The 10,795-nt window shown below is 46.8% G+C and overlaps 1 protein-coding gene across 1 annotated transcript in view; it reads right to left on the bottom strand.

Annotated features, from left to right (window-relative positions):
• Positions 1–2,007: 2,007 nt before the first annotated feature.
• Positions 2,008–10,795, bottom strand: part of MN1 (MN1 proto-oncogene, transcriptional regulator) — a 40,561-nt gene continuing 31,773 nt past the window's right edge. The window contains exon 2 of the mRNA XM_054082472.1: positions 2,008–7,030. Within this exon, the coding sequence (XP_053938447.1) occupies positions 6,846–7,030 (185 nt within the window). The 3' untranslated portion in view covers positions 2,008–6,845. The remainder of the gene's footprint in view (positions 7,031–10,795) is intronic.

The following is a 10,795-nucleotide window of genomic DNA, read 5'->3' as shown; positions in this document are numbered from 1 at the left end:
AAATAGTAATTTCAATCACTTCAATGGTTTCGAGCTGAAAGTTGGGGAAAACCATGCACGCTACTTACACAGCAGGGAGCAAAACGCTGTGAGAATAGAAGTACTTGTCTGAAGGCTGCATACAAGAACAAAGTAAGCAAGTTATTTGTTTCTGAAGCTAGAGTTACAAAGTATCTAACATATAATTACCAGACTTAATAATAGAGAAATATTTCAAAAGAAAATAGCTTTTTAGAGTCCTAGTTAAAAAGTTTCTGCCTGCTAGCTCCATATACAGCCAGCATAAGGAGAGGTGAGCTCACCTCCATAAAGCAGATGACACTTCTCTCCCATGCATTGTTTTGTCCCTTCAAGAATATTAAAAGCATGGTTTGAAATTCAAGCAAAGCTCTCTCCCTCGGTGGCTTGAAATGGCTCTGAAAACAGCTTCATTTTTCCATTTATGCTTTCAATGTTACAAAGAACTGTAGAGGGATCAGGTGGAATACAGTGGCTTGGTGCTTCATTTATAGAATCATAGAATCGTTTGGGCTGGAAGGAACCTCAAAGCCCATCCAGCCCCACCCCCTGCCATGGGCAGGGACACCTCCCACTGGATCAGGGGCTCCAAGCCCCATCCAACCTGGCCTGGAACCCCTCCAGGGATGGGGCAGCCACCACTTCCCTGGGCAACCTGGGCCAGGGCCTCACCACTCTCACAGTGAAGAAATTCTTCTTTATGTCCAGTCTAAATGCTTTTCTGGACACCTGATCCAGTACACAGAAGGGCAGAGCTCAGCAGCAGGGTGGGAGATGCAGGGGCTCATCCTGCTCCCGTGCCCACCAGGCAGTGCGGGGCAGCTCCCCGCACCTCGGCACATGCTGAGAGAAGGGGAACAAACAGGGGAGGTTGAGCACCGCTTCTGTGTTCCCTGAGAGCGTGAAAGGCAGGGAAGGCTGTTTCTTCAATTCAAAAGCAACGTGTTTGAACAGTGCCTGTGCTACTAAACACTTGGTTTTTGCCTTGGGAAATACATGCAACATTTCACCTGAAGGTCACTCGGAAAACTGCCAGGAACGTGAAAGGATTAAAAGTTTGAAACTAAGGAGCCTCCTCAGTTGGGCTGCTGGTCCTGGGGTCTGTCTTTCCTCATCGAGCCCTGTTTACCACAGACCTCGTGGTTTTTATGTCTGTTATATCAGAGGAGAAACTACTTTAGCTAAAAAGATATTTCCAATCACAGAATCAGGGAATGGTTTGGATTGGAAAGAACCTTAAAGCCCATCCAGTCCCACCCCCTGCCATGGGCAGGGACACCTCCCACTGGATCAGGGGCTCCAAGCCCCATCCAACCTGGCCTGGAACACCTCCAGGGATGGGGCAGCCACCACTGCTCTGGGCAACCTGGGCCAGCGCCTCCCCATTTTCACAGGAAAACATTTCTTCCTAAAAACTCATCCCAATCTCCTCTCTTCCAGCTCTAAGTTAGTTCCAGTTACCTCCACCCTTCGTAATCTCCATGTCCATCACCGTTGGAGCCAGGAGTGAGGGGCTGGATCTGGCTGCACCATGAGCTCCCGGGGACCTGCGTGGCCAGGCTGCTGGAGAAGAAGGCAAAGCCAAGGACCAAACTGCATCCCTACACCTCCCTGCGGCACCCGGACACTCGTTAGTGAGGATTTCCCCAAGCAGCCAGCTAAATTCGTCTTTGCGAGGTCCAAGGTTTACCTGCATGTGAAAAACATCGTTTGGCTTCTTCGCATCTTAGGGAAAAAAGGACCGACTCCAAAAATGAACAGACGTGCTATGAAATGTACAATAGCCACCATTAACATCATATTTATTGTTATTTAGTTGCTCAGTAAAACATATACAGATATGTACAATATGCATGAATACAGAAGACTGCACTTTACATATTTAAAAAAAGAAAGAAAAATAACACTCAATTCATGAGCTATTGTCACAGTCTTCCAACCAAGCATTTAGGAAATGAATTTAACAAGAATCCAAAAAAAAAAAAAAAAAGAAAAAGAAAGATTACAGGATTGCCTAACACACAGCAGAGTCAAGTTTCCATATTTTACATGTGCAATAACATTTTCAGAAGAGTTTGCGATGCAGTACGGATTACCAGTGTTTTGAATGTCTTGTTTGTTTTTTTTTTTTTCTTTTCCACGAACCAAATTTAGTACAAAGAAATCACATCCTTTTGCTTAAGGCTGTTTTAAAGCTGTAATATTCTTGGGTAGTGAATAGTGATAAAGTTATAACTGCCGGAAATCACAGCCTGCAGTTTCATCAGTCAGAATCTATGAGCGGATGGACTCAAACCAACAATTTTAATAGAGAATTTCTAAGACAAAATTAGACTATTTCCTCCATTAGCCTTAAGCAATAAAGGAGAAACAATTCTATAAAAATGGGTTATGCTCTTACACATCATCCATCAAACAGCTGTGGATCTAGTCGCTGAGAAAACCTCACACTGCAGCTTAACGAAGATAATCAGAATTCACCAGGTTGGTTTCTGTCTCCATTCCACCCACCCCGCAGCTGACACGGTGTTGTGCTCACCTCACCCCTTCCCACCTTCCGAAAGGTGTGAAGGTTTTGCCTTATTGGTGGTGCCTGGATGCCTTGCACCGACTCCTGGTGTGGAAAGGGCAGCCAGGCTCTGAGGGGCCACAGCATCCCAAACGGTTCCCTGCAGGACTCAAGGGACACAAGTCTGATGCTCCTTCCCTCCCACCCAAATCACTCAATGAAATCCTTACCTATGTGATGAAAGTCACCAGAAGTAAATAAAAATGAGTCTAACCCTTCTCTCACTGATGCTCTAACGAACGAGCTAGGACAGCAGAGAACCAGTAAGCCTAGGAGAAAACGATCTGGAGAAAATGCACAAGAGTATTTAATAAATAAGGCCTATTTTTCATGGATTTTGGCAGAGACACGTTTTATCACTCCTCCCAATTTAAATGCAAGAGAGGTTTTGCTCAGTTTGGGACTACATTTTAAGTTAAAGGGTAAGCACAGAGTTTCTTTAACACATACCAAAGGAATTAGCAAGCTGGGTCAGGAGGTCCATGATGCCCAGGTTCCCCCATACCAATGGAAAACCCGAAAACACCGGCCAAGGCAGGGAGAAGTCTCCAAAACACATATAGGATGCTGTACTTTAGCTGTTGTTCACAATACAAAGATTGTGTATATCTTAATGGCACATTTGCCGCAGATCTGTGAGTTTATTTTGATAGATCCCCCCTGTCTGAAAGCCCTGTAGGACAAGTACGTGTGAGTTTAAATTATTCTGGCTCTACCCAGTCATTCGGGGAACTTACAGCTCATCAGATTGATGCTGTCTGTGCCTCAGTTTCCCTCTCCACAAAGAGTGTAACTTAGGTCCTGCACAACAGGCTTTTGCCTACAGGTCTCAAACATGCTTGGGTTGGAAGAGTTATTTTTCACAAAACTGAATCATTGCAATTCTTAGCAGGTAAGGCTATGCTGATATTTTATAGAAGTTAAAAAAAAACTTGAAAAAATCAGTGCATTCAGCATCAAACTTAAGGAGAAAATTAGTACAATGGAATTACTGCAGGTAGCACAAGCTTTGTGACAAAGCTTTAGCATTCTGCACTTGATGTCAGTACCAAATACACCAGGTTATGCGCATGAAGCAGTGCTTGTCCTGGTCAGTCCTATGTACCATTCCTGTTCTGATCTTTGGCAAAAAGCAAAGAAAATATAAGAGCAGAGGCTGGTTCTGATGTTGTTAACGGCTGCCCCAAGTACAGTCACATCATCTCCTTTGTTTTTTTTCCCTTAAGTTGATGTCACTTAAACTAAGCAAGATCGAATGGATAGGTTAGCAAAAGTATTGCATGTGACCACATTATTCAGCACAACTACGTGGACAATAAGGCTCAGAAGATGCTCAACCATTGTTCTTAACTCCTCACTATCTAAAAATCCCATCCTGCCACTGTATCCACCTCCCAGGCTCCGCAACCCAGCAATGCAGGAGCGGACCCAGCATGCCACAGCTCCTGCGCTTCCATGCTCTATCGGCAGCTGAAGACACAAACCTGCCTTCAGCACAGCCCATCCTCCTCATTTCATAGGATTTAAAACTGTTAGGATTTCATTGCGTTTTAAGGAATTGCTTCCACTTTGTATTTCTATGAGAAAGTGAAAAACGCAGCCCCAGTGGATGAAAACACCAGCGCCAGGAGAGAAGCACAAGCTGCAGGGAGGAAAGCTGAAGGGAAGGGTGTGTGAGAGCAGCAGAGGCACAGCATTGCTACTGAAAGGAGGATTTCTCTTTAAAAGAGACGTGAAATGCTTGATGCAGCGTTCACTGAAAGGTCTCTTCCTGGTAGCACAGGGTGTGCATCCCTGACCTCAGGAAGCCTGAAAAACCTGTTCTCCTGAATGCAGCAGGAAAAACTCAAAACAAAGAAGTAAGCCATTGGTACAGGAATGCCATCAGACCATGAACTCTTCCAAAATGTTCAGCTGTAAGTGCTGAAATGCACTATCATACCTCTCGGCACGCATTCCGCTGGGGTTACTCCAAGACCCACCCGGCTGAAACGGGCAGAAGCTGCAAGGACACGGTGGGAGCTGCGGGCTGAACCCACCACGGCAGCGCTCGCCCTGGCCCCAGCGTGGCTGCCCTCGAGTGCTCTGCTAGGCAGCATTTAAACCAAACACAAATTTAGCTAAACCAAGACTTAAGGAATCACAGGCAAAGAGGTGTCTCCCAAGTGGGGGGCTGACAGCCGTTATTCTCCCAGGAGGTATTGTCCTGGGGACAGGGGAGAGCTCTGAGCTTTCAGCAGCGCACACACCTACAGAAGGTACTGAACATCCCATCCTTCTGTTCCAAACCAAGCAGGCGCAAGGCAGCTCCACAGCCACTTGCTCCAGCATGGGCAAAAATCCTCATTCTCCTGGCAGCTCCAGCTTCAACACAAAGGAAAATAAAATCAAAAAAAATCAAGGTTCAAAACTCCCAAATTTATCTGAAGTCAACTCACTGACCAGAACCATAAGAGGAACTCAATCCATGCATGGTTAATAAGAGCACATTCAAATAACATTTCCAAACACCGTGAATCTCTCTGAAGCCACAGATGACCAAGAGCGAGGATTTCAGACCACCCGGTGCCATTGGCATTTTAGGCAGAATCCCCTCTCTGTGGGTGTTTACCGAGAACACGACTTCAAAATAATTAAAGGCCCAGCACAATCATGGAAGATAAAACACAAAGCAGTCTTCAAACTCCATCCCTTGAGGAGGGACACATTTTGTGAAATCACGACAGAAGTAATAAATAACCCTAGAGAGGCCGACCTTTATTTCACAGCTGAAACCTCAATCTCCAGTGATGTTATTGAGCTCCAGGGAGCAGAGGAAAGCGAGCTGGCCTCCACGGGGTGGGACGCTCGCACTCCCTGTACGCAGAGGATACACAAATAATGGACAGCATTACGTAAAACCACAGGAGTGTCGGATCATCGCGTCAGTCGTGGTTTTATCTGGTCTGCTTCCAACTTTCTTCTCGAATAAGCATTATCTATCACGAGCAGGAAAGTATGGTTTTCCTTTTATTGTGTGCATCTCGTAACACTGTTCTTCAACACACAGCAAAAACAGGGCCTTGGATGAGTTTGGGGGGGATAATGTGGGGTCTCCCTGCCCTGGCAGATTAGGAAATTGTGACCCTGGGTGAACAGCCCCTCACAAATCCCCCTACTCACACCATCCCCTGACCTCTGGCACCTCAACCAGGATGGCCGCAGTGGAAGCCAGGGTGCTGCATCCTGCTCTGATCGACAGCATCTTCCTTCAGCTAAAAACAGGCAAAAAATGGGCAGGGTGGGCAGTGCCATCTGGCAGGGCTTTGGGAACACCGACCACAGCCACGGGTGCCAGGACACCAGAGGTGCACGGTGGCTCCAGCAGTTATTTCCCCCCAGCAGCGATGAAGTGGGAACTGTGGGAGCATCACCGGCACCAGGAGACTGCAGCCGCGCTGGGGCAGAGAGGAGCCTGGGCGTTCAGTGGAGGAGATAACGACTCTGAATTATTAAGCAAACTTCCTGTTAGACCGATTTAGAATAACATCTCTCTACCTTCCCCGGCTGTGCCTGAACTGGCCTGTTCACGACAGAGCTCCATCTCTGGGCTTCACCAAGGTAAATACAGGAACAAGCGTCCTCGCCTCGCAGGGGGAGGCGGAGAGCAAACGAGGCTGAACGTTATTAATAACAGAACATCATTTTCTCCGGAAAGGGCAGGCTTGTTGCCTGAATATTCAACAGAGCATTAACTGTTTGGTTTGTATGTGACTGGCAAAAGCTGGGTGCCAATATAATATATAATATAATGATGACCATTTCACTTGAACCGGTGTTTATTCCTGAACTGCTGTTCTTCAGGATCACCATTGTAATTAAGCACTGAACAAAGCAAAACAAAAACAAAAAGAAAAGAAAAACAAAGCAAATGAGAAAGAAGAGGAGTAGGAGGATCTTTGTCTTATCATGACATACGTGACTTGGACATACGCTGAGATGAAAAAGGAAAAGGCCTCATCTATAAATGTATGCCAAGGTTACAGAATAATGGGAAGAAGTGGTCTAGCAGGAAAATCTTAAGCAAAAGTGTGCTAACTGCAGAAGGGTTAACACTGGTAACATACTGTGGCAGGAGATTAAAAAAAAGCTGAGGTTTACTTTAAATTAACCCTTTCCAGTCCATATGCCACTAAGCAGGTACCAACCTAGAAAAATAGTCCACCTCGCAGTAGCGGCCCTTTGAAATTAAAAAGAGAAAAAAAATAATTTCTTTTGTTCAAGTCAGGGCAGCCACAAAAGTCCCAAATCTGTTGGAGATGTCCGAGTGCAGGGACCTCCACGTCGGCACCGCAGTCCGGCCCTTCGCCTCGCCCACGTCGTCCGTGCAGTGGACCGAGAGGCACTGCAGGTGGCTGCCCGTCTGCGCCGTGGCCGAGGTCTTGCTCGGGGGAAGGTCGTGGGCTAGAAAAGGTTCACAGAGAGAGTGTTAGGAGAAATATGCAATGCAACCCCACCACCTCACTGAACAGGGCATCCCCCATATCCCCACCATCAGTGCAGCTCCCTCTCCCCACCCCGCAGCAAGCTTCTCTGTGCCAGAAAAAAACCACAACAATGTTCTTCCATGTGTATGTGTTTTAAGGTGAGCTGTCAGTATGTCTGAGCGTTGGGGATGTACACACGACTAATCATGTTTTCACTCCCTGTGTACCCTCCGCTATTCAAAATCAATACTGAAACTTCCCCAGCCCTGAACCCTCCATGTCCTCCAGGTTATTCCTTCCCATCGCTGGTCTCTTACAGGCACAGGTGTCCCTTTTCACCTCTTTTAATGGAGTACCACAATAACATTTATCTTCTAATTCTGTCATTTTAGGACTTTGTGTGATCTTTAGCCACCATTAGTTTCCATTAACCATAGATACTAAAGAGTTTAACTAAAACATCCTAAACGATGTCCCAGGTCATCTTCCTCTGGGGTTTACAGTTAATATGAAGGGCAGCTAGGAATTATTCCTTCATAAATATACTACCATGTACTTGTGATTTGTTCCCACTGACACTCCATTAGTTTTAGAATCACAGAATCATTAAGGTTGGAAGAGACCTCTTAAGCTCATCCAGTCCAACTGTCAGCCCAACCCCATCGTGCCTGCTAAACCATGTCCCAAAGTGCCACATCATTTTCCTTGCTTTCATTCTTAATACTTTCAGTAATCTCCTCTCATCTTGCAGGATTGCCTTAGTGCACGCGCCCCTTCCCTGCCCAGCGCAGCCAGGGGACATCATTCTTTCATCACCTTCTTCCGAAATCAATCACTTTTTACACTTCCTCCATCACCCTCAGTCAGCTCACCAAGAAAAGCCCGAAGGCAAATCCCCCAAACTTCATCCCTTCTCCTGTAACTCCTCAGCTGGACTTTCCCTGGGGTCACAGACCCTCTGGACAGCAAGGCAGTGGTGGTTCTCCACGCTGGCTGGGGCTGGGCAGCCCAGCGCAGGCTCGGGCTTGCTCCCCTGTCTCGTGGAGGAGCCAACCTGCCTGCCCTGGAACACAGAGATCCCTCTCGGAGCTAACCCACTCCAGGGAATACCACTGCTCTGCCAGGGAGGATGCCTGAGCCAAGGCAGACAGCCTCCCCTGGCCCCGGAAGGAGGGCTTTTTGTGGATTAAAACCAGTAGGTAAGGAGAGGAACAGTACAAGGCAAGACAAATAAAAAAGCCAACATCATCTTGACAGGCAGCCTGCATTTCCTCTCATCCACCATTTCATTGATATTCACCCTGAGCACAAGAGGCAAGAACAGACCTGATGCAGCACTCCCTAACGCAGGGACCGGAACGTCTCCCTGAGAGTTCCTATCGTGCAGGGTGATACTGGCATGTGCCAAAGATTGCCAAAAAATGGCTGGGAATGCTTAACCTCCTTAGGATTTTTCTTCACATCATCTTTTTAATGTTTCACAAAGCCAAGCAGCGTGTGTTTACCACATGCTGTGGAGCAAGTTGAATTTGTTTCATTTAACCAGTACAAAACAGGAACTGGAAAGCTCCATTACACGCTCATAGCGATATTAAAAAATAATCTTAAACTAGTCTGAAAGTCCCCGATTTAAACTGGAAAATGCTTTTATGCTTGATTATAGGATGTCAGAGATGCTTGTATTTAACATAGTATCAAAACACTATGCAGAGAAACTAATGAGAAGCTGGGGACGTGATGCTGTAAGCGACAGGAGATGGAATGTGGCTCCGGAGCAGTGCTGCTGCCTGTCCAGCCACGCGCTGCGTTACTACAATCATGTGCAAAATCAACACAAAGCTCCGTTACACACCTCAGCCTCGCACAGCTGCACTCTGGGTACACATCTCTGTGATACCCTCCCTCAATGTTCAAAGGCCGCAGCACCAGCAGCTCAAAGATGCTCACATTCTCTGAACTCTGAAGTAGAGTCCCCTGTAGTTGGATTTTTTAAGTCATTTTTGATAAATAAGCAGTACCGAGGAGCAGAGTTGGCCATGTAACACCCCAAGGCAGAGTTTCAGCAGGCAGAGACGCACAACCTGCCTTTGCCCCAACACTGGAACTTTTACTCCTCTTTCCTGTTAGCCCTGAGCTGCATCACATCCCAGACCTCCCTTCCCTGCACAGTCTGTGCCTGTCTCTGAGGAATAACAAGCAGTTTTACCTCCCTGGAGGAGCATTTCCACCTTAACAAGAGGAACACATCCACGCTGCCGCCCAGGGCCACTGGCAGCCCTGCGCAGGGCAGGGAACAGTACAGGCTGCTCCCTTCCAACCCAAACCAATCTATGATTCTAAATATACCTGAATAACTGTTTATTTGTAAAATGTTTAAAACTCAAATAGGATTGCAGGGAATTGAGAAAGGCAAGCGGGTTTTTTGTATTTGTATTTGTTCATGTCCCTTACAACACAAGCAGCATCCAATATTTTTTATTCTGAGGTCTCCCTGAACGTACAGGACATGCTGGTCTCAGCACAGGAAAAGCCAGCGCCTTGAGATTAGTCCTTGTGACAGCAGCGTTCTTCCTCTCTCACAGATAAAGAGGAAAGAGTCTCACTGCTGAGCTGCTGGCAGGGATCTCCGGGGTGTTTCTGCAAGGAACACTTACTGCAGGGTTCCAGGGGACCGGCCTCTGCTGACTGACACCCACAGAAGAGGCAGAGACAGCACCTTCCCAGAGCAGGACCCAGCACCCAGCCACATGTGCCAGGTCCCTGGTCAGGATCAGAGCCAGAGCTCACTGCGCTGTGCCAGCACGGGCAGCGATGACTGCATCGGTCACGCAGACCCCACCAACACCAGGAAGGATCAGGTCCTCAGCCACTGATTAAGTGAGGAAGTTCATGTGCCACAAGCATCTAAAGAATAAATTAGGCTCACTTACTTGTAAATCAGTAAATTAGTTCTAAAACGTTTGCTGGGGATGGAATTCATTAGCAAACTACTGATAGAGGAACCAATGCAAAATCTATCTTGCAGTGATCAACAGGACTTAAGGAAAATCCCAGTAAAAGAGGTGAGCAGGACCCAATCCCAAGTTTGCAAAGTTAATGCAAATTGCCACAGTTCACACGATGCCCACCCAACTCAACACTGCTGTGTGGGGGCTCAAGCTCTCCTGGTCTACTGCTAAAAGCACAGAAAATGACACTTCCAAAACCAAAGCAAAAAAGAGGATAAGAACCTGCAGTACCACTTGCATTGACACGAGTGTTCCCAAAGTCAATCCAGAGGGAAATACTCAGTGCAATTTAATTTTTTTTTTCCAATATTTCTGTCTTGACAAAGCCGCAATGCTTTTCTGAAAAAAAACCTTTGCATTAAAAAAATGAAAGTTGCACTGATCCACCCAATGAGATCTATGTCCTTAAGCACAAGATCCTGCCTGATGCTTGCCCAAACCAGTCTTACTGTCTGGGCAGGACTGTTTCGCCAGCCTTCCTCGCTCTCTCCCTGCCTCCTTCAAACCAGCAGTGCCCCCGTACCGGCCCTCTGCAGCACACCCAGCCCTGAGGGGCACTCTTAATAAAGACTAGGGGGACTCAGTGGGTTAAAACTAGTCAGGTAAAGCAAGATGGTGTCATTCCGTCATTGCCTCACAGCTGCCAAGCTTCAGATAAATCCCTGTCAGTCATGAAGTGCAGCTAAGTGAAAGGAAGGAGTTTTCAAATAAATGATGTTTAAACTGCACAACTG

Source organism: Cuculus canorus, chromosome 17 (genome assembly GCF_017976375.1).
Source record: "Cuculus canorus isolate bCucCan1 chromosome 17, bCucCan1.pri, whole genome shotgun sequence".
NCBI lineage: Eukaryota > Metazoa > Chordata > Aves > Cuculiformes > Cuculidae > Cuculus > Cuculus canorus.
The sequence above is the reverse complement of the archived record's forward strand: the minus strand, read 5'-3'. Positions and strand labels throughout refer to the sequence as shown.